This window comes from Micromesistius poutassou (genome assembly GCF_964030765.1).
Source record: "Micromesistius poutassou genome assembly, chromosome: 2".
NCBI classification, from domain to species: Eukaryota; Metazoa; Chordata; class Actinopteri; order Gadiformes; family Gadidae; genus Micromesistius; species Micromesistius poutassou.
Window position 1 is genome coordinate 20,397,021 of NC_140272.1, and position 24,072 is coordinate 20,421,092.

Below are 24,072 nucleotides of genomic sequence, written 5' to 3' on the forward strand. Positions count from 1 at the left end.
TGTCTAAGTGGCTTTGCATGCGAATAGTGAATGAAGTGTGAGGCAGGCAATGGTTACGCGTTAGCAGACAAAAGTCAAATTTTGAGAAGACACCACTAATAACTAATTATTCGTATAAAAATATTTGATCCTGCTTGCGTTTTATCAGGGCATTACTACTTTCGCGGATTATTTATACGATTAGAAATTAACGAGGTGCTATGGGTTTAGGCTATGTGCTAAAAGAGTGTGTCTTCCCGACACTGTATTTTGTTTATACGTTTATTAATCTAACAATTATGTTGTACACGTTATTTTTGTGGCTTGAAAACATCCTAACTTCCCTGCGAGGGCTTTCTGATCGCATGACAGAGCGACAGGATCGGGATGCTCAAAATGAGCGTTATTCGCAAGCGAGAGAGAAGACGGGACTTCCGATAGAGGGATATCGTTCGGTTCAGTGATATATTTCTGATTTTGATTAGTCCAATACTTCGTAAAAACTCCATATGTATTATCCTTGTCTTTGTTTTTCTTCTTGTTGTCATGTTCTTATTATTCTCGCTTCGGGGACACATAGGGGAGACAGAAGCGACATCCCTGCGCTGCGGCAGACCGGTATAACGCAATCAGTCGGGATCCTTTCAGCGTCACAGGAGACAGAGCGACCGTTTCCGTTTCCCTCACTCAGACTCCAGATCCAGCAGCAGCTGAGGGGGACGTTCAGTTCACACATCGAGATAATGCGGGATCGACAGCTGTCCCTGTCGCTTCACGTGTTGTTTCATAGTTGTTTTTTTGCAATTTAGGCGGATTGCATGCCCAGTGAGAGCACGCGTAACGCCGCACTTCGTCCCCCGGCGGTGAACCGAACCCCGGCACTGAGCGGAGCTAGGCGTTAGCACCGCCAGGCTAGCGGCAACTCTGGTGTTTATTTACTGGTCCGGACTCAAAGCGGAGAGACCAGCGAGGAGGATCACGGTGTCATCACGATGGGCGACATAACCCCGACCACCTCGCACGCCTTCCAGTCCGAGGTGAGCAGAGCTCCGTCCCGCTGTCCTGTCACTGAAAGGTGTGCATTGATTGAGTCACCTGAGGGGAACTTAACGCAAGTGACACGATGTAGCCTCGCTGCTAACGTAGCCCCGCGGAGTCCCTCGCTCCGTGCATCGACGGCGTCAACACAACACAACACAACAGACTCACAACACGCACCAGTGTGTGGTTCAGCGTCGGGTCGGTCCGTGTGGGTCCTCTTTGTCCACCGCGACGCGTTCAAACCGGACCCGTCCGCCCGGAGCCTGCGGGGTGGTGACTGGTTAGGGACGAGTCACCACCAGGCTGCAGGCTAACCTGTACGTCTGCTACTAGTACTCCGATCTGCACCAGACACGGTGTTATATACTGATATAATAGATATGTGTGTGTATTATATCATCCTCCGATCAAGGGATTGGTTTGAAACGACAGCGTAGTGACCCGTTGAACGTGTGCCTTCGACTTTTACTTTGAGAAAGGACTGGACCGTGTTGGCTGTTAGTGACATGGTGGTGAGTCGTTCACCGTGCAGTGTGTGTGGTGGGGGTTGGTGAACAAACAACCACGAAGACTAGGTACATTATATTAGCTTTTTAAATGGAAGCAGAACAGGTTTCGTGTTATTCATAGGATTGTGTGTGAAGTGGTGATTGATACGTCGTTCGGTGCCGTTGCTGACCTGAGGTCGGACTGATCTGCTTTTGTTGACACAGGAGTTCAGTCCGCCGTTCAGACGGAGGCGGACAGTCGAGGACTTCAACAAGTTCTGCACTTTCGTCCTGGCCTACGCCGGCTACATCCCGTATCCACAAGAGGTAAGGACCCCAGCCGGCTTCCTTAAACGGACTAATCGTGGTGTCATGCATGTTCTTCTTATAAATATTGTGTTATAATCGTGTTTGTGCAAAGTGTAAGGTAAACCGTTCATCACAGATTGAACATTACGACGTTACGGAGAGGTTGAAGGCTGTGTTGCATGTCCTTTGGCCCGACTAGGTGCATCCAAGGCGCTGATTGTGAAGTAGCTATTTCACACAAGACCGTCGCTCATGGCTGTGAAGGGTTGTGTCTGCGCGCTTGACTCTCTTTTGCACTGGACGGCTCTAGCAAGCCTAACTTAAGGTTGTTCAACCTTTCAAACAGTTTAGTTGTCAATGAGATGTGGTCTCAAGTTTGCTTGTGTTTTTATATTTCAATATGCATCAGGTTTTGAAATGAGGAGGTTTTCCTCGTGGTGCTAGTTTCTTTTGGATTCACATTCCCTCAAATATCCTGAATTGATTTCAAGTCACCATTCGAAAGTAGACTTTAACATGGTGGTGTCGACACTATTGAATATTGAGTAGGTTATCTGGCACAGAGTCAGCTATTGTGTTGGGGTGTAACACTGCATGGCCCCCTGTCTGGTGTGTTGTGATGCCATGCCTTTGTTTAATCCACAGACTTTGGGCAGCCCACTTGCCCTACGCTAGCCCACGGGCTGCTGTCCCTCCTGCAGGGACTCCCTCTAACCTCTTTATGCTAGGGTAAGAGGGCCTGGAGCCGCCGTCCTCTTATCAAAAGCATTCGGCCCCCGTTCCCTTGCGGGACCTTGGCTACCGCTGTGCTACGATAGCCGCGCTTAAGCAGGATGAAGTGAGACAGACGAACACGCTTCTGTTGTGTCTTGTGGTCTTAACAGGGAGGAAGTGTATCTGACCCGTTGTCTTTTTAAATGCCTTCCACACTAGTTGGTTATGACCTACATGCTATGTTCTGTCAAGCTTCTTTTTTTTTGTCTTTTAATGACTTGTACAGAAAAACCTTGAGTGGCAGCAGAGTATTTTATGACCGCTTGCCTTACATGATAGTGAGGCGGTGAATGAGGCTGAGGTCCGTGACTGGAGCTCAGGCAGTAGGTTAGTGCGGCACATGAGAGGTGATACTGAGTGAATCTGTCCCGGCGGGTCTCTCCAGTGCTGTCCTCACGTCTCTCCTCCCACCACCAGGACTCTTCTCTTCGCAGCAGCTCCAGCCCCCCCAACAGCACCGGCAGCACGGCGGACAGCGATGGCTGGACCCCCGGCCCCTCGTCGTCCTCCTGCCCCCAGCGTCCGCCCAAAGGCCCCCAGGAGAGGAGTCGAAAGTCCCCTCATCAAGGGCCCACGTCAGCGAGCCACACGAGGAAAGAGGTACATGGATGTTCATCTTGGTTTATTGGCAGGCATACGTTGGAACAATCCTGTGTCTGAGTAAGCCAGGAAGGCTAGGTCATACATTAAAATATATGATATGAAATAACATCATAAATACGTCCAGACAGAACCTGAATCACTAAGGGAAAGACGAACAAGGGGTAAAAGATACAGAGAAGATATGGACTATTTACAACAGACAAAAACACACAGGAAACACGGGTTGGGACAGGAGGGGGTTTAGTGAGTGTTGTTACAGTTAGTGAGCCAGGATCTTCTTTGTTAAGAAGGTTCGGTGTGTTACAGGATAGTGAGCCAGGATCTTCTTTGTTAAGAAGGGTCGGTGTGTTAGTTAGTGAGCCAGGATCTTCTTTGTTAAGAAGGGTCGGTGTGTTACAGTTAGTGAGCCAGGATCTTCTTTGTTAAGAAGGGTCAGTGTGTTACAGTTAGTGAGCCAGGATCTTCTTTGTTAAGAAGGGTCGGTGTGTTACAGTAAATGGTTCCATTCCAGGGCTGCTGTAACAGAATGTATAACAACATTCCTGTCTCTAGGTAAATAACCGACTATTAAGTTGTTTAGTTCATATTTGCGACGTGCCTTCTAACTTCTAACTTCCCTTGCAGCACGTGCTCAGTGGCCTCCACCTGGACGACCGCAGGAAGGCGGACAAACTGAAGAAGAAGAAGAGGAACAGGAAGAAGGAGTGGCTGGGCCCGGCCAGGGCCTCAAGCGGGCCCCTGCTGCACCCGCCAGCGCCACACGGCCCCCAGCTGCACTACCCCCCCCCTCTGGGCGCCCACGCCATCAAAGAGGAGCCCGACGACGACATCAGCATCCCCCTGCACCCTCCCTCCCCCGCGCCGCACTGCAAGCAGGAGCCGGCGGAGGAGCAGCGCTGCTGGGCCGGCCGGGCCCCTCAGGAGGGCCCCGTGAAGGCGGAGACGGAGGAGCCGTCCCCGGGGAGCAGGACGGTGTTCCGCCAGGGGAAGCAGGTGGTTTTCCGAGACGAGGACGGATCGGGAGAGGACGAGGACATCATGGTGGACTCTGGTAAGGCTGACTGGACCCGTGTGTGGAGGGACGCTGTGGTGACGTGTAGAGTGTGAGAGAGTGTGAGAGAGTGTGAGAGAGTGTGAGAGAGTGTGAGAGAGTGTGAGAGAGTGTGAGAGCGTGTGAGAGAGTGTGAGAGAGTGTAAGAGAGTGTGAGGGTGTTGACCTGCGTCCCTCTCCTCCCGTCTGCCCAGATGACGACTCGTGGGACCTGGTCACCTGCTTCTGCATGAAGCCCTTCGCCGGCCGCGCCATGATCGAGTGCAACACGTGCAACACCTGGATCCACCTGTCCTGCGCCAAGATCCGCAAGAGCCACGTGCCCGAGACGTACATGTGCCAGAGCTGCAGGGACACGCACGGCACGCTGGACGCCCGCCGCTCCCACCGCTCGCGCATCGGCCCGCGGAAACACCTGCTCGATTAATCCCCCCCCCGGGTTGACCCCCCAACTATGACCTTTGACCCCATCCACAACGGTTCCTTAACGTTAACGTGTGAACTGACCTCCGTCGTGCCGCCCAGTCCTGTCCCGTCCGTCATTTTCTACTGAGAGATAGATCTATATCTATAGATATATCTATAGATATATCTATAGATATATATCTAGTTGAAGTTGCCGTGGACCTCTTTGACAGCGCTGTGGCCAATTTGCTTCCCCGTGCGTACGCCAATCTGTAAGCGTAGCAGCATCGCTAATGTCTGGTGAACACTGGAACTGCCATATGATGCTCTGATGACTGCCACCTGCCTCGGTGCATGCTGGGATTTTTAGGTTAGAGGTTTTGCACTTTTTTTAAATCTTTAAACAGGTGTGTCTTTTCAATGCAAGCGGTGATTTAAGTCCTCTGGCACTCGTTACATAAAGTGAAATATCTCTAATGTTTGAGCTGGTCATACAACATGGCGGTGTAGTCCAACAGAGCAAAGAGACATTCTATTCATCTCACTCTTTATTTTCTTCTTATTGTCAACACTGTTTAGAATATGAGGCTCCTGGTCAACAGTCTGCAGTGAGGTACGGTCTACCTTCTGAACCACTGGGCCCCTGCTGCCTCTCCACTGCCTCACCAGAGGTCGTCCCTCTGGCTCACTGGAGTTCTTTATCAACACCAGTGGTGGTCAGTGGTTATCTGGGAGTCAGCTTTCAAAGAGGGGACAAAGAGAAGTAGGATTCCTCTGTTAGATATTATTTAAAGAATAGGTTTCCTGTTGGGTGGTGGATGAAGGCCGTTGACTCCAGCTCCACCTTGCATGTTTTAGCACAAACCTGTTGAGATGTTGATTCTTTATAAACACAGCTTGTGCACACACTCGAAAAATAATTGGATTGTGTGTAGTTGAATAGTTTTTGTTTTAATATGTCCATGTTCAGAAAAGGGTCAATATAACCATGTGTTTAAAAGGGACGCTTTCAGCCTACCAGGATGTTCACAAGTGGGGGAAAGTGTGTGTGTGTGTGTGTGTGTGTGTGTGTGTGTGTGTGTGTGTGTGTGTGTGTGTGTGTGTGTGTGTGTGTGTGTGTGTGTGTGTGTGTGTGTGTGTGTGTGTGTGTGTGTGTGTGTGTGTGTGTGTGTGTGAGAGAGAGAGAGAGAGACAGAGACACATCAGTAATGCATGTGCTACGATCAGTCAACGTTTTTTTTTTAATCCAGTTTTTCAGAATGGGAGATTAGGGCGGGGGGGGCAGGAGGTCATGCAGGTCCAGGATCCATTGCCCCCCCCCTCAGCTCTGTGCTGATCAGTATTCACTGTTCATGTTTGGCCTGTTTGAGTGTGTTTTTTAAAAGAGTTGAGATTTGGACAAACTATTTTAAGTATTCTTTCAGTCCTGCTTTATCCGTTCTTATGTTTCAGCCGTAGGCTACGTGTTCCTGTTGTGTCTGTCAATATATATAAGCCATAGATCACATGGAGGGGACTTGAAAGTGATTTGGACACATTAGATGCCAGTGTCTAGTATGGGATTTCACAATGCGAGATTGACTTTTATACAAATAATGACCAAACAACTTTGACTTTAAGAACAAATTAGGTTCAGTACCAAACTCCTCCAACGCTGTGCTGCGTCCTGTGGTTGATTTTCCTGATATTTCTAAACACTTGCTAATGGGCCATGCAAAGCTGTACAAATAGTTTGACGCCTCAAAATACAATTTGCATGTAGAGTCATTTGTATTTTTCCCATTTTTACATATTGAAACAAATTAGCGCTTTTCAAGATTGAATCTGGTTCAGGTGCAAATGGAAGACGTATCCTATTATGGTTGCTATGATTATAATTATTTGGTTTGAATGATCAGGAATTGTTTCATCCTATTATTGAGAAAGCTTTGTCTGTAGGCCTGTGGTGCAAACTGTTTCTGTGAAACTATTGTATAATAAAGAGTTACCATTTTAACCATTGAGGGGTTTTTGTTGAACAGCAAGTAGCACATTGTTGTTCTTCTAAATCAACTGGTTATGCCAATAAACGTTAAACACTGCAGCTCACAGATCAGTTGGTATTTATTGCACTACCACAACGAGGGCAAAGAGGCGCCTCACACACAACTTCAAACACCGTTCAGTTTACAGCGCGCAGTCCTTCTGTTGGCCTCATGGTGGCGCTACAGCGGAGCTCAAGTCAGGAGTCATTTGGCCGGGACCAGCGTGTGTGTATAAGGTGAGGGGGACAACATAGAAAGGAAATTAGGTTTTGTGGTGTTATCATTCACTGAGAGCTAGCATAGGGGTATCTGGCTAGGATTATAGAAAAGAACATTTTGATTATGCCAAATTTACATTTTCCACATGAGTCATACTTGTGATAGCCTTGAATAGTTGTCCCAGCTACATGTTAAATTAGTGCTTGATTTCACAGCAATGTTTTTTACAACAATATAATGCCCATACATTTGTATAATTGTATTGTGACAACGGAATGAAAGGGGACTCAAAGTATTTTCCTTCCACTGACATAATTATCTTGTATAATATACAATAGCTCATTTCTATAATACAGTAGAATACAACCATCCTGGAGTGTGCTAGGTTGTAAAATATTATGGGACCACCGTTACATTAAAATAGTTGCCTTCTCAGCAAAAAAAGTGCAGAACAATTCAAGAATGGCCTATGTAGATTATGACTATTATTAATCTATACCATACAGACCCTTATCGTCAACGACAGAACCATCCAGAAGTTAAGGAATGCCTGAGTCTTGCTCATCATTACATCAACAAATTAATCGACAATATGAACAAATGCGAGGGTATGGCACATGGGTGGCATACTTCAACATCCTAACATTACAACTGGATAACATGATAAACAGTGAAACACATCCTAACACATGTATGGAGAAACGGTCGCTCTGTGGTTCACGTCAACAGACAGAACGCCGTCTCCCACAGAGCAGCACACATGTTGCCACGAGGCAGAATAATAACCGTCGAGACAATTCAACTCAACAATTTAGAGAAATAAGGAGATTTTATATGCATGTCTTGATTCTAAACGTTTCCTCCGCCAAAGAGGTGCTGGCTGTTGAGCGTAACCGTCAACTCTCAACGTGCCTCAGAATGAGGTCGGAATTTAAAAACAATGGTGAGTGTGCGCTGTAGTGATATGCATACAGGATAAAATGTTTCCTTTTGGATCAAATATACCAGAATGAATCATTTTAAGTTGCAATACACCTGACATTATAAATGTCAAGCGATCAGCTTCAAACTAAGCTCTGGTCTGGCACTAAACTCCCTCTGGATCACTCACCCCCCGTTGGATGCAAGTCAAATCAGTGAGTTTGTGGTGTGGGCATTGAGGACTGATAGGGTCACTGGGAGGGGAGGGGCCATCCATCCATCTGGCCAGTCTGCTTTGGTTTGGATGTAGAGAACAAAGAAATCTAAAAGGTGCCGAGGTCCAAACCTTCCTGATCCTCCTCCTCGCAACGGTGGGAGACGGGAGACGGGAGACGGGAGACGGGAGACAGGAGACAGGAGACGGGAGGACTCGTTCACAGCAGCAGGGGAGGAGACGACGGGGAGGAGACGACGGGAGGGAGACGGGGAGGATGACAACCTTGTGTTTTCTTCTTTGCTGTAACTTCCTCCTGTGCTGCTTGTGAGTTCTTCCCCCTTCCAGCCGTGGAGATCCGGCAGAAGTGGGCTTCTAGGACTCAGCGTCTATTCTGTGAGCTGTGAGGACAGAGAGGGAGGGGGAGGGGGAGAGAGGGAGGGAGGGAGGGGGAGAGAGGGAGGGAGGGAGGGGAGAAGGGAGGGAGGGAGGGGAGAGAGGGAGGGCAGGGGAGAGAGGGAGGGAGGGAGGGGGAGAGAGGGAGGGAGGGGGAGAGAGGGAGGGAGGGAGGGGGAGAGATGGAGGGAGGGGCAGAGAGGGAGGGAGGGAGGGGAGAGAGGGAGGGAGGGGGAGAGAGGGAGGGAGGGGCAGGAGGGAGGGCGGGGGAGAGAGGGAGGGAGGGAGGGGGAGAGAGGGAGGGTGGGGGAGAGAGGGAGGGAGGGAGGGGGAGTGAGGGAGGGCGGGGGAGAGAGGGAGGGCGGGGGAGAGAGGGAGGGCGGAGGAGAGAGGTGAGAGCAGAGTGATAGTACGGAGGCTTCAGGGATGTTGCAATTATTCTGCCGCTTGCAGCCATTTTTAACTCGCCAATTAAATAGAGTGAACGGTGGTGGTAGCGTAGTACCAGTACCAGTACCAGTACCAGTACCAGTACCCTGACACCAGCACTCAAGGAAACGTGTGAGTAATGTTATAGTACAACGTGCAGAATTGCATCCAGACAAAAAAACTTTAAAAAAATTGTAATGAATTATTTTAAGTATTATTTTAGTGTTAAACGATAACAACTGCCAAAGAGAGACTAGGTCCTAGCACTAGAAACCCAGACCCGTTCAGTTGTTGTACGGCGGGCAGAAGGGAGTGAGTTAATGTCAGTCATACAGTGAAGAGTGAATCAATACGTTTTGAACGATCTCCAGTGTCCACAGCTCTGCTGCTGTAGCCTCTTAACGGAGCAGCAGCGGCTCCACTCACATTGTTTGGGGATCCTGAGAGCCTCGCAGTCCGCAGAGAGCACCTGGTGCAGGACCCCCCGGAACTGGTACAGGACCTTCAGACTCTTCTCTTCTCCTACGCACGGGTCGTAGAAGCCTGGCAGCCCCACCTACACACACACACACCCAAAGGCGCACGCACACACACACACACACACACACACACACACACACACACACACACACACACACACACACACACACACACACACACACACACACACACACACACACACACACACACACACACACACACACACACACACACACACACACACGTATGCATGCACGCAGAAACACACACACAGGCAGAAATAAACCTTGGGTTAGAGGTAGTTGGGTGTGACTCTTTCATGGTAAGAATCTAATGGCTTTTAGGCTATTAGTATTGGAATTAGCTTTGCCTAGCCTAAATAAATTCATTAGCATAATAATTAGATGGGGCAGAGGGGGCACTCTTTCCATTGGCTGCTTCTGATTGTGGGTTTACTGGATAGAACTCAGGAGGTAATGATACTGCCACACAAGAAGCTACAAGAGTTCATTATCGTATACACCAGGAGAACCAGTTACCACAGTAGCACTCGGTACGGACTGTACAGCTAAAGAAATAAAGACACAAAACTAATTGATACAAAGCCTTTTGAGAGGAAAGGAAAAAGAAAGTTTGCGTTGATGATTCTTTTGTATTTTACAAGTTTTTACAAGTGATGGACTACAGGAAATGTAGTCCATCACACACGTTTACACACACACACACACACACACACACACACACACACACACACACACACACACACACCCCCCCCCCCCCCCCACCTTGGAGGCCTCTGTGAGGCAGAGCTTGGAGTCCTTCACCATGCACTGCAGCGGGACGGTGACGTCGATGACCTGCGCTCTCTCCTGCTTCTGGCTGGTGTCCGTCACAAAGCGGCCGTACCAGGCGTTCAGGACGATCAGACCTGGGGGACAAACAGCGCCTGAAGGTCGTTCACAATAACAATGCGGGACACGTGAATGAAGCGTTTCAGGGGATGGAACAAACGCAGCGCCGGTCAGTTTAGTGTTAGTCCTGACACAGAGGGTTCCTCTCCCCGGCGCCAGTGTGTCCCCCCCCCCCCCCCCCCCCCCGGTAATGTCCTCAAAGCCCACAGAGTGCACTAAAGAGATCTAAAGAGTTCTAAAGCGGGGAGCGGAAGCCTTACTCAGCGGGCCAAGGCGCCCGGGTTCCAGCAGGACGCTGGAACCCGGGTATCGCCCTTAATGCTACCTTAATGCTACCTTAATGCTACCTTAATGCTACCTTAATGCTACCTTAACGCTGCTGTTTCCATGTTTCAGTTGTTCATCTCTAGACGTGGAGCGCTCTGTTTGTCCGGTTGCTTCACGGCTTCAGATCTCTGACAGCTGTTCTCCGTTGTTCACACACAACAGACGGAACTATGAACTATGCACACGGTTCTGAGAACTTGAATCTCATGTATCAAGTACAAGACTCCAGACTGATGAACTCTGAGCACAATGCCATTGTTTTCACTCATATAGAAATTCTAAATCACATTTTTCCAAAACTCTAAGCACAAATCTCATCATTTAGCACACTGGGTTCACCTGGAGGACACCGGCCTTCACAACGCCACACCACATCACCAACTGGTCTCACTCTCTGCTCACCTGGTCAAACTCAACCTGCTAAACGCTTCACTCCTGACTCAGAGCATAACGGAGGCCTGGGGCTCACTGTGGTGTAGAGGAGCTCCTCTGGTCGGATCCGAGGTGGGACACACACTGGTTTACACGTACATCTGTTTTACAGCATTTAGATTAGATTTTTTATTTTTTGTTGGCCTACGAAAAGCTTTTTTTGCAGTCAGTTCAGCTGAACATTTTACTGTATTACAGTAAATAAATAAATATTTGCTTTGTTACCTTTTTGTACTTGTGCACTGACCTTACCCTAACCCTAACTGATCCATCATTACCCGAAAGACAGTCTAAAGATTCTCTTAACAGTAACATTACTAAGCAGTCCAAAGACAGAATATATCCATGGCTCGAATAAAACGAATATAACGGTGACATAAACGCCCCATGTGAAGCATTTAAAGGGGGACTTCCCCCCCATTTCAAAAATGAACTTCAGGCACTGGTTTATAACTCTTGATACCAGTAGTGGTCGCCGTGCTGCAGAGTGAGCTCTGTGTCATCCATTCATCCTGGTGCTGGTTTAGCGTGAGCTACACATAGCACGCTCTAACTGGGCCAGCACCCCCCCACAACCCCCCCAACCCCAAACATTCTGATTTATAACAGTGTCTTAGAAGGCGCTATGCACACACACACACACACACACACACACACACACACACACACACACACACACACACACACACACACACACACACACACACACACACACACACACACACACAACAGCTTGTATAAACAAACAGCAGCACAGGGAGTGTAATCTCTTTGTCGCTGGCCGACTCGTCTCTCAGCCTCGACAACAACAACAACAACACGCCCTGGAGCGGCGTCCTCACCGCCGCCGCCACACAGCCTCACCTGGACCTCCTCACCAGCCTGACAGCCCAACCATCCAGCTCACAGCTCACAGCTGCTGCTGCTGCAATTGTGTGGGTCTGTAGGCGTGTGTGCATGCGTGCGTGCGTGCGTGTGTGTGCGTGCGTGCGTGCGTGCATGCGTGCGTGCGTGCGTTCTTACCCATTTTGGATTCCTCTCCTTCTATGATTCTCCTCACAGACTCCTGCATCAGCAAAACCTGAAGAACAGAAGAGGAGGAAGACAGGAGGAGGAACAAGCCAAGAGTGACGGAAGGCCTGAGATGACACAACGAGAGAGTCAAACCTGGGCAACTATGTTAATGCTACACAACGTGTGTGTGTGTGTGTGTGTGTGTGTGTGTGCGTGTGTGTGCGTGCGTGCGCGCACTTACAGCTGACTCGGCCTCTTGCTTCTTCTTGGCTATGTCCGTGGCCGAGCTGATCCTCTGGAGCTCCAGGTCTCTGGAAGACAGGAGCTGGCCGTCAGACCACGGCTACTGTCAGCCGTCAGCGGGCGGCGGGGCCGCGAGGCTGCCTAGCGCAGCACAACAAGCCCCCCCCCCCCCGTTTGTATTCTTAAATATGTATTAGACTCTTGAGTCCATCTCGGGTTGCCTTTCTTGTGCCAGTGACAGCATCTGGGACGGTCCTCTTAACATTTAGCATATGGAGAGAAGACTAACCACACTAGCCTGACGCCTCACCCTGGCAGGGTGGTAGCTCTACGCGCTCGTCTCTAGCTTATGGTCCTCCTCCGCTTTGAAAATCCACAACAGCAATAAACCAGCGGGCAGCTCAACCACTGTAGGCAGAATGACATGAAGCCACCATGATGACCCCCCCCCCCCCCCCCCCTCTGTCTGTGAAGACACAGAGCAACATCAACACACACAACAAGTTAGACCGCTGGACACACGTCGGAGTGAGACCTGCAGTACAGGCTGGGTGGACCATCGTCAATGACCAGAGAGGCCCTTTAGGGAGGAGAACCTGGAAGGCACCACCTCCTTTAGGGAGGAGGTCTGGTCCACTAGAAGGCACCACCTCCTTTAGAGAGGAGGTCTGGTCCACTAGAAGGCACCACCTCCTTTAGAGAGGAGGTCTGGTCCACTAGAAGGCACCACCTCCTTTAGGGTTAGGGTCTGAGGTCTGGTCCACTCACTCTCGTCTCTGTGCTCGTGCGTAGGGGACGACGATGAGGCGGTGGACGGCCACGTAGAGCAGCAGGGGGCCCACGGTGGCGTAGAAGACGGCGCTGGGCAGCAGCTGGTCCGTCAGGTGGATGGGGAACAGGTAGGTCTGGCTGGAGCGTGACAACCTACAGGGAGGATGCACACGGACGCACACGGACGCACACGGACACACACCGACACACACCGACACACACCGACACACACCGACACACACCGACACACACAACAAACGCACTGTGAGGCACAAGTGAAGTCAGGTCGCAAAGGGAACAAATATGAGCTTGGGTTTTGTTTGGTCCAACAAAATAAACTAAAAGCCATCTGCTAGGGGTTGCTTTTATTCCTGCCAGAAAATAAATGGGATATTAGGCAGAAAGGCGTGAGACCAACTGTGAGCTACAGAGCCGGTGATGGGTGCCTTGGATACGGAGCCCCCCCCCCCTCCTGCAGCCGCCTGGTGGTCTGTTGAACGCTGATCAATTCACTCCGACCCAATGACAAACAAGAAATTGTGCATTGGTTTATTTCGCCAGTTTCTATTGTTGTTGTTCGGCTGGACCAGCTCGCCTGTGAACCGAAAGAATGAAAGTGTGTGTGTGTGTGTGTGTGTGTGTGTGTGTGTGTGTGTGTGTGTGTGTGTGTGTGTGTGTATATATATAAGTTCCTATGCGACATCTTTTAACTCCTGTCCATAAAAAGAAAAAGAATGTTCCTCCTGCACATTTTTGTACTCGGTTAAGAAATGGGGGCAGCAATATTTTGTTATTTTGCAAAAAATACATTTTTGCCAAACAATACCCCGTTTTGCAGAACTTCCTCTGCAAATGTTCTTTCTGATTTGCACATTTATAAGTTGTACCCTCATTACATTAGTAATAATAATTTCTAGCTTAATAAAATCTGTCATGAATAATAAAAGGCGTGGACAATGAAAAATGCATTGACAATATTTCAGAACCTATAAAAGCCGGAACACTGTTCATTTAAATGGCACCATTTTGGAAGATTATATCTAAATTAGATTCTGCTCACAAGCTTTATCTCTCGCTCACAATTCAATGCAAATAGTTATTTTGGCCTTTGGAAATGACCTTGGGCATCTAATGCCTTTCAGAACATCTGGCATATGCTTTGTGTACGCAGTCTGCCAGAGTCCATGTAGAGCACTAGATGATCATCTGTACCTGTGCATTAAAGTGACCAGGCTGCATCGGTCACTACCCAACATGAAGAGCGCTAAAAGCCCTCGTCAGGAGACAGCAACAGAACGAGGTCAAACCAAACACTGTCTGCTTATTGAGAATGTATTCAAGCATTTTATATCGGTTCATTACAGCCACCAGCAATTCATATAATTATAGTTTTTTATGAAAGGTCAAGCCATAGTCTGTGCTTATTAAAATACGCACTTCCCTCTGATATAATATTCAAATGTCCTTGTAACGTGACAATGATTCACAGCAACACGTTGCTGCATTGACCCAAGAGGACCGTCAAAAAGAGCTACAGTATCACATTAACGAGTTCAAACTGGTGACTTTTTGCTTCATCAAATATCCTCTTCCCTCTGTAATATTCAAAACGTCTGTGTGATGTTTTAAAGGTCCCATGGCATGAAATGTTCACTTTATGAGGTTTTCTAACATTGATATGAGTTCCCTAGCCTGCCTATGGTCCCCCAGTAGCTTAAAATTGCATTAGGTGTAAATCGAGCAGTAGGTATCTTGCTCCGCCTTTGAAAAAATGAAGGCTCAAACGCGGCAATTTGGGAGCTGTCCCCATATGACGTCATAAGGGGCCAGGTTACCTCCCCTTTCTCTGCTTGGCCCGCCCAGAGAATTTGGCCCCCCAATGAGACAATGAGCTAGGACCGTGCGAGCGCCACGTGTGTGTGTGTGAATACACACACTGTAACGCAAGTGTTCTTTGTTATTTGGATAACCTGCTGTTGGTGTTATGGCGCATAACACGCAACACAATAACGCAAGCTTGCATAAAGCTCCCATTTGGTGAAAAGACTAGACTGCGATTCATAGCGGGGGTTATCTCGGCCATGGTTGAGAAGGAATTGGGAACCGCGACATGGAGGAGAAAAGGATTGTTGCCCAGGATTGTCCGCCGGAGCCCCGCTGCCCGGGGTTGTCTCCCACTGGAGCCCCGCTGCCACAGTAGCGGGCAGCGGGGCTCCGGCGGGAGACAACCCAGAGCAACAATCCCCTTCTCCTCCATTTCGCGGTTCAGTCTGTACTTAATATTGACGTGGAAGTGGAAGAACCAGAGGCGTCTGAGAACCCGACGCAGTCGTTTGGGATTCATAACATCATCCGGAGGTGCAAACAGCTTTGGACCATGATAATATATATTATATTATATAGATATCTAAATATAATATATTATTTTGATGTAGAGCACCCGGAGTGTTCAGTGTTCCACTGTAAACACTAGCGCATGGTACGGTGGACACAAGCTGCTCAGGGCCACGCCCCCACCCTCCACCTGGACCCGCCTCTAAAGACGGAGCGTTAGTGGAGAGCTGGTTGTGGGCGTGGCTCGTAGTGGCTGTAACTCTGCACCAAGGCTGAACCTCTTGAACGTCTTCTGTATCAGGGGCCCACTAACAGCTCTATTAAAGCATCCATAAAGCAGCAGGGGAGCTTTAATACTGAGAGCGACGCTGGAGGCTGTGCTGGTGGCTCCGTGATGGCGGGGGCGGTGTCTCCACCCGCTACGGCGAGGCCTGGCTCCTGGATCAGCTTTCATGATGAAGTTGTGTACCTGATCTTGAGTGTCACCCCCTGGGGGATCCCCATGCTGACGGTGGCAGACAGGACGCTGTGTCGGCTGATCTTCCTCTCCGCCCCGTACTCCACCACCGTGCCAAACCAGCCCGTCCTGAGGGAGGAGCCAGACGGAGGAGGAGGAGGAGGAGGAGAGAGTCAGGGTGGAAAACAAACAGCGCTGGACAGACACCATCGCGAGAGGCAGACAGTGAGATAGAGGAGAGGTACGACTACACACGAGGGGCACAACACTCACGCTTCAGTTCCTATCAGGGTTTGGGGTCATGGTTCAGTTCCTATCAGGGTTTGGGGTCATGGCTTCAGTTCCTATCAGGGTTTGGGGGTCATAGTTTCAGTTCCTATCAGGGTTTGGGGTCATGGCTTCAGTTCCTATCAGGGTTTGGGGTCATGGCTTCAGTTCCTATCAGGGTTTGGGGTCATGGTTCAGTTCCTATCAGGGTTTGGGGTCATGGCTTCAGTTCCTATCAGGGTTTGGGGGTCATAGTTTCAGTTCCTATCAGGGTTTGGGGGTCATAGCTTCGGTGTGTTTTTGGCAGAACAGGGGAGGGCAAAGGGAGGACGTACACATATAGATTCATATTGAGTGTACACAGATGGATGGTACTTGACAAAGGACGAGCCAATACTGCGACAAAGCAGCGAAAAAAAGGGGTGCGACTCAATTTGTCTTGAGCCCTGCTGGACAGTGACTACACATTGTCCCAGACAGACGTTTCCCTGGGTACAGTAATCAGGGCGTAACAACCCTTTTTTCCGCCAATAGTTTTATTTGAAGGGTTTTCTGCGTATGCCTTTTTGAACAGAACGCTACATACACGCCTGGAGCCAGGACTCGCCGACTGAGCGGTTTGGATTCTTTACTTGAACCGTTCCAGCCCTACTATAAACTATTGGATACAGAGCGTCGCATTCATCCACTTTCTGAAGGTTCAGTTAGAAAAGTATTTACAAGGGTGCCCATTTCATCTTGAAATAATGTTTCATTTCAAGTGTAAATAGTTCTGCCCCTTACAGTGATAGGATAATTGTATCAAAGCGGGGAATTAGGTATAATGTGACGTCGTAATAGGATTCTGATTGTGGAGGTAATTCAAAATACCGCGTTCCTCTGAAACAGGAGTTATTGGATTTCCCCGTCTAGACGGAGCTGTGACACACAGACTGACGTACTTCAGGGATCCTTTGACCTTGGTCTGGTCCTCATCCTGGAACTTGTACTGGTAGCTCGTCATCAGGTAGGAGTTAAGGACCCCCAGCTGTGGGGAGGAAGACGTGGAATCAAATGTGGATCTATTGATATAAAATCATATATATTATATTAAATATCTATTTATGTATATATATAAAATAAAAAATGTAATAATAAAACCAAAGCCCTTGAGGTCCTCTGAGGACGGATGTCACAGTGGAATGATGTATTCTGGGACCGGGTATTACTAACCATTTCATCACTCAATTTCATTAAATCAAAAGCAACTTCGTACGTTGAATGTATTTAGTCGTGTCCTCAGTGGACATATTTATATACACACACCAAGCATGTGTGTGTAAGGAGGCCTTCATTGGCGTGAATCCAGATCCCTTTGGACCGCGCGCGTGTGTGTGCATGCGTGCAACTGTGTGTGTGTGTGTGTGTGTGTGTGTGTGTGACTGTGTGACTGTGTGACTGTGTGACTGTGTGTGTGTGTGTGTGTGTGTGACTGTGTGTGTGTGTGTACCTGCAGGGCCAGGGTGCAGTGTGTGGTCTTGGTGTGTGTGTGTGTGTGTGTGTGTGTGTGTGTGTGTGTGTGTGTGTGTGTGTGTGTGTGTGTGTGTGTGTGTGTGTGTGTGTGTGTGTGTGTGTGTGTGTGTGTGTGTGTGTACCTGCAGGGCCAGGGTGCAGTGTGAGGTATTGGTGTGTGGGTGTGTGTGTGTGTGTGTGTGTGTGTGTGTGTGTGTGTGTGTGTGTGTGTGTGTGTGTGTGTGTGTGTGTGTGTGTGTGTGTGTGTACCTGCAGGGCCAGGGTGCAGTGTGTGGTCTTGGTGTGTGTGTGTGTGTGTGTGTGTGTGTGTGTGTGTGTGTGTGTGTGTGTGTGTGTGTGTGTGTGTGTGTGTGTGTGTGTGTGTGTGTGTGTGTGTGTGTGTGTGTGTGTGTGTGTGTGTGTGTACCTGCAGGGCCAGGGTGCAGTGTGAGGTCTTGGTGTGTGTGTGTGTGTGTGTGTGTGTGTGTGTGTGTGTGTGACTATGTGTGTGTGTGTGTGTGTGTGTGTGAGTGTGTACCTGCAGGGCCAGGGTGCAGTGTGAGGTCTTGGTGTGTGTGTGTGTGTGTGTACCTGCAGGGCCAGGGTGCAGTGTGTGGTCTTGGTGTGTGTGTGTGTGTGTGTACCTGCAGGGCCAGGGTGCAGTGTGAGGTCTTGGTGTGTGTGTGTGTGTGTGTGTACCTGCAGGGCCAGGGTGCAGTGTGAGGTCTTGGTGTGTGTGTGTGTGTGTGTACCTGCAGGGCCAGGGTGCAGTGTGAGGTCTTGGTGTCCCGGACCAGGCTGGTGGTCATGGCGCTGCTGGGGCCCCAGCGCCACTGCAGGTAGCCCATGGTGTTGTGGTCCAGGTGGCGGGCCGTCATCAGGGAGCAGCTGGGCCGGACGCCGCGAGGGGAGAACTGCACGCCGCACTGAGCCGTCAGGAAGCTGACGGGCACAGGAGAGAGACGGGGGTCAGCCGGGGGGGAGATGACCCCAACGCCGTGGTGCATCAACGCCCTCCACGCTCCTCCTGAGCAGCACACTGCGGGGGCTCACCAGCGCGCCGTCAGGTTCCGGAACACCTTCAACCCGAAGAGGGGCCCCAGGACGTCCCCCGCCCCCAGCTCCACCTGCAGCCACCACACGCACACAAGACCCCCCAGGACGGTTAAGACCCCCCAGGAGGGTTAAGACCCCCACCAGGAGGGTTAAGACCCCCCCAGGAAGGTTTTAAAGAAACTGCTTGTTTTTAATGTCAATAACAAAATGCTTCAAATGTTTTACACTGCTTTTATTGAAAGTTGAAACTTGCTGTATTATTTGCTGGTTTGGAAATGTCACAAAAAAAGGCAATCAGAAAAACAGTTACAACTGCTAGTAAGCTACTTGGGATGACACTGCCGAGCATTGAGGTCATTTATAAAGACAGACTGGTGAGAAAGGCCAATAACATAGTATGTGACTATACACACCCCCTGTCATGTTATTTTAAACTACTCCCATCTAGGCGTCGTTTCTGCCCACCCCTTATGACTAAGAACAGATCCAAATTCTCTTTTGTACCACAAGCTATAAAAGCCTTAAATCAGTAAATAAGCTATCTTATGTCCAGCTGGCCTGGCCATATCCAAGGGTATGTAGTGTATTGTAGTGTGTGTTGTATGTTCTCCATGTTATGTCTGTTGGTGTCTGATGTATGGACTACTTGCTGTCATATGTTTGTTGTCCTGTCATGAAGTGCCTGGCGACTGTGCCGCAAACCCAACTGCCCCACGGGGATAATAAAGTTATATACTACTAAGGAGGGTTAAGACCCCCCCAGGACGTTAACGGGCCGCAGTGCACACGGCGGGGGTCCGCTGGGGTTCACTCCTATACCAGAATTTCCCGGGTATTAACCGAGTGTACTGTGGTACGTTTTTTAAAGTATGGATAAAGTTTCAGTTCAACACTCTGGAGACAAGCATTGAGTGGATGTGACGAGACACACACGACTACACAGACGTTCTCTAGAGGGGAGACCATGGTCCATCCCGTAGGGCTGTGGATAAATAACGTTATCTTTATAGATTTAGGAATATGGATTTGTCACAGGTGGTCCCGTAGCATATCTAACGCCAGACTGGAGTCTAATGTATTCCTCGGTACGTATTCCTCGTGTGTGTACAGGTTGGTGTGTGTGTGTACAGGTTGGTGTGCGTGTGTACAGGTTGTTGTGTGTGTGTGTGTACAGGTTGGTGTGTGTGTGTACAGGTTGGTGTGTGTGTGTACAGGTTGGTGTGTGTGTGTTCAGGTTGGTGTGTGTGTGTACAGGTTGGTGTGTGTGTCCGTACAGGTTGGTGTGTGTGTGTTCAGGTTGGTGTGTGCGTGTGTTCAGGTTGGTGTGTGTGTGTACAGGTTGGTGTGCGTGTGTACAGGTTGGTGTGTGTGTGTGTACAGGTTGGTGTGTGTGTGTACAGGTTGGTGTGTGTGTGTACAGGTTGGTGTGTGTGTGTGTGTACAGGTTGGTGTGTGTGTGTGTACAGGTTGGTGTGTGTGTGTACAGGTTGGTGTGTGTGTGTACAGGTTGGTGTGTGTGTGTGTACAGGTCGGTGTGTGTGTGTGTTCAGGTCGGTGTGTGTGTGTACACGTTGGTGTGTGTGTGTACACGTTGGTGTGTGTGTTCACGTTGGTGTGTGTGGCCGTACCTCTCCCCAGCCCTTGGCTGACGTCACCCTGCGTACCACCATGTTGATGTTGCCTCCTCCGGTTCCGTTGTGCGTCGACAGAGAACCCGACAGCACGGCCGTGTCCTTGTTGGTCAGCGGTGCCTGGGGTGAAGGGAAGCAGGGGAATCCTCAGAGCTCAACGGAGCGCAACGCGCCAGCAGCCTCAGAGCGGCCTGCGTTCGTGATGCGGGGTGAAGAGTTTACCTCGATGGACTGCGAAATGTGCATCTTGTTGATTTCGACATGAGGCAGGCCTCCCCCCGGCATCTCCTCAAAGTCTTCGTCATAGCGGTCGAAGAGGTCGGTCGCATCCACGCCTACGCTGATGGTACCCTGAACGCACATCGGTGAGCTTGAGCACAACACAACAGCAACACGTACGCTATTAAAGTGTTTACATCACTGGAATAACTAGTTTAGAAATGTTTAAAGTGTAAAAGTCTATTTAGTGAAAAACCCTGAGCTACTGAAACAGCTGTTTTGCAGTGTGTGTGTGTGTGTGTGTGTGTGTGTGTGTGTGTGACCTTGGGGTTGGTTCTCTGCTGCAGTCTCCTCTCATCTCGGTCTCGCTGAAGCCTTTCATACTCCTCGCGAATCTCTGCCGGCGTTCTCTTTCTCTCCACCACCTACACAGACGACGGCGTTAGGAGGCCTTCACCGAGAGGTCCGTCACACACACACACACACACACACACACACACACACACACACACACACACGCTACACAGGGTTTATGTAATGCACCATACAGACCTCCCATCCCTCCACCTCCAGCCCCTTCTTCCCGAAGATGTCATAAATGGCTCTGGACTGAGGGTCACTCAGCACTGAGAGGAACACAACACACTCTTCGTTTCAAAATCACATTTAGCCTTCGCCTTTCTGCACGTACCGTCATAGGCCTGGTGCACACACACACACACACACACACACACACACACACACACACACACACACACACACACACACACACACACACACGTACCTTCATAGGCCTGGTGCACACACACACACACACACACACACACACACACACACACACACACACACACACACACACACACCTTCATAGGCCTGGTGCACACACACACACACACACACACACACACACACACACACACACACACACACACACGTACCGTCATAGGCCTGGTGCACACACACACACACACACACACACACACACACACACACACACACACACACACTCCCGTACCTTCATAGGCCTGGTGCACCTGGTTGAAGAGCTGCTCGGCCTGCAGTTTGAGCTCGGGGTCTCGGTGTTTGTCCGGGTGGTACAACATGCACAGCCGCCGGTACGAGGCCTTCAGCTCGTCTTGAGTCGCCTGTAAGAGAGAGGGCGGCTCTGGTCACCAGCTGGATCGGAACATGACTATTACACAACTCCACCGTTGACCTAGGCACATCCCCAATGACAAATGTCATCTTTGTCCGGCTTCTTCCGAATGACACCAGTTGTTTCGGGAAAATCCCTAAAACAATTAAACAATCAACTGTATTTTGGAAACGAGATGATTACACAACTCTGTTCCCTCGTCAGATCGTCTATGAACCCCAGAAGAGGATGGAGCGCCGGTACGGAGAGATGCACCGAGCAGCGGCTCTCTGATTCGTCATGTGTGCGCGCAATCTACTCCGCCTTTACATCCACAGTTCAAATGTTTGATCGTCCAAAGCCCACATGCCGCTGTCCTACCTCTTTTCTGACATTGAGTAAAGAATAATAATCTTGGTTGTCCAGCTCTAAATCATCATCTAAGGACGCCGCCATGTTTGCGTGTTATCTGGCCCCGCCCACATCGCCAGTGTTCTGGGAGCTGATTGGTCGGGGCGTGCCGTAGCGACCTTTTGGATAGGAGCGCGTAAGTCAGCGCACTGCCACCTGGTGGGCGTTTTATTGTCCAAGTTTAGTAGTTCACTTCTAATGTTGTAACCATTGACTAGTTAAATGCTGTGACTTTTATTGACGCATTTATGGTGGCCGATACATTATTGTGTTCAGTTATTTCGTGAAAATATGTAACATATGGGATGTTATTGCGAGGTATAGCAACGCCAGATAAATAAGTAAATCCTGAAGGGGTATAAAAGTCGAGCGTGCATAAGAAGGTCCAGATGAGGCAGAAAGTGCCTCCGTCGGCAGTGGCAGAAGGAGAACATTGATCCAGCAGCGCAGTCGATTGTCTCACTCTTTCATTGATTTCTGTTGCCGTGTAGGCTTTTAAAAAATGATGTTGTCAAAAGGTTAACGGTTTTCATATCTACGCTTTGCATCAATATTGTTTAGTAGGCCTATTCTAGTAGCTTATTCTTAATTTCCGTTAAGTGGTCAGTTAACAATGAACTCAAGCAACAAAGGAACACATTATAACATGCATACTTTTATATTGGGCCTAATCCATTCTTTTAAACCGTATTGAGTAGGCTTCTTTTTGCTGGAAGCATTCAGCCTCCAATTACGACGCGCAGATGGTTTTCCTAACGAATTCTGAAACAGATAGGACTAGATCAATACACGGTGTAATGATTAGTATAGCCTTGCTATAACTTACATATCATCTTTGTAAAACAAATCTTTGTATAAGAATAACTTAAACACTTTGTGCCTGATCGATTTATCCGAGGGAGCGTTGTAGGCCTACGTTGTGTGATTATTGAGTAAACATGCAGATTTAATAATTTTTTTTTTTTTCATCGATTATTTATTGTAGGCCTACTACTAAAGAATCTTCATGGTGAGTTGTAAATAAACAACCATTTGCAAAGGCCATATGGCCACGTAGGCTACAACAAGAAGCACTGAGGTCGAATGACGGGAAGGTCATCTGGGGATCAGCTGCTGCGCGCGTGTGTGTGTGTGTGTGTGTGTGTGTGTGTGTGTGTGTGTGTGTGTGTGTGTGTGTGTGTGTGTGTGTGTGTGTGTGTGTGTGTGTGTGTGTGTGTGTGTGTGTGTGTGTGTGTGTGTGTGTGTGTGTGTGTGATGAGAGTGGGACAGAGAACCGGAACAGAGCCCGGGCCAAGGGGCTGGAACCAATAGCCTCGTTTCCGGAAATATTCTACCGAAGTTTCTCCATCTCTCGTTTCCGCGCCTCCTTCAACTTGAATGGTCGAAAAACAACAATTAAAAAAAAAAAAACAGCGAAACAAATGAAACGCTCCGCACACATACATCTGAGGTCACCGTTTCAAATTATCGAAAAAATATTGAATCGAATTTCGACGGGATTGGATTTCGTTTTTGGAATAACTCTAAAAAATCTAAAGTCCGAGGCGGTGCGAGAGACGCGCTCTGTAGGCGCGGGCGGAGCTGTCCGTTCAGCACCGCGGGCTCCAGCACCCCCGCGGGGGACAGCACCCTGCAGCCCACGCGCGTCTCAAGTCTCTCGTCGGTCTCGTTTCGTTTGTATTCGGGAGGTGGAGGGTGATCATCTGTCGCAAGAACCGGTTCTGGTTAAGCTACATTTTTAGACAGTCTGCCCGCGTATGCATATGAAAATAGTGTTGAGTGTGTGTGTGTGTGTGTGTGTGTGTGTGTGTGTGTGTGTGTGTGTGTGTGTGCGCGAGCGCGCGCGCGCGCGCGTGTGTGTGTGTGTGTGTGTGTGTGTGTGTGCGCGCGCGCGCGTGTGTGTTAACGAGAGAGACGGCAGAGGAAGAAAGAGGGGTATGACACCTACGCGTAAGAGGGTGAGAGAGATAGAGGTAAAAATGAAAAGAGAGAGAGAGAGAGAGAGAGAGAGAGAGAGAGAGAGAGAGAGACACTATAAAA

The 24,072-nt window shown here is 49.3% G+C and overlaps 2 protein-coding genes across 2 annotated transcripts; one reads left to right on the top strand and one right to left on the bottom strand.

The window, feature by feature from the left end:
• The first annotated feature begins 690 nt into the window (after positions 1-690).
• phf13 (PHD finger protein 13) lies at positions 691-6,640 on the top strand. Its single transcript, XM_084464498.1, has 5 exons — positions 691-1,016; positions 1,734-1,835; positions 3,009-3,191; positions 3,819-4,245; positions 4,440-6,640. The coding sequence occupies exons 1-5, from the start codon at positions 972-974 to the stop codon at positions 4,670-4,672; spliced, it is 990 nt and encodes a 329-aa protein (XP_084320624.1). The 5' UTR covers positions 691-971; the 3' UTR covers positions 4,673-6,640.
• Positions 6,641-7,743: 1,103 nt separating this feature from the next.
• On the bottom strand, positions 7,744-22,077 carry dnajc11b (DnaJ (Hsp40) homolog, subfamily C, member 11b; the record flags this gene model as incomplete). The annotated part of the gene is made up of 16 exons (XM_084464500.1): positions 7,744-8,429; positions 9,280-9,409; positions 10,119-10,261; positions 12,027-12,084; positions 12,259-12,328; positions 13,029-13,184; positions 15,835-15,951; positions 17,031-17,116; positions 18,333-18,522; positions 18,634-18,707; positions 20,265-20,387; positions 20,490-20,618; positions 20,810-20,911; positions 21,039-21,112; positions 21,502-21,631; positions 22,003-22,077. 16 exons carry the CDS (start codon positions 22,075-22,077, stop codon positions 8,404-8,406), a joined length of 1,683 nt encoding a protein of 560 aa, XP_084320626.1. The 3' UTR covers positions 7,744-8,403.
• Positions 22,078-24,072: the final 1,995 nt, after the last annotated feature.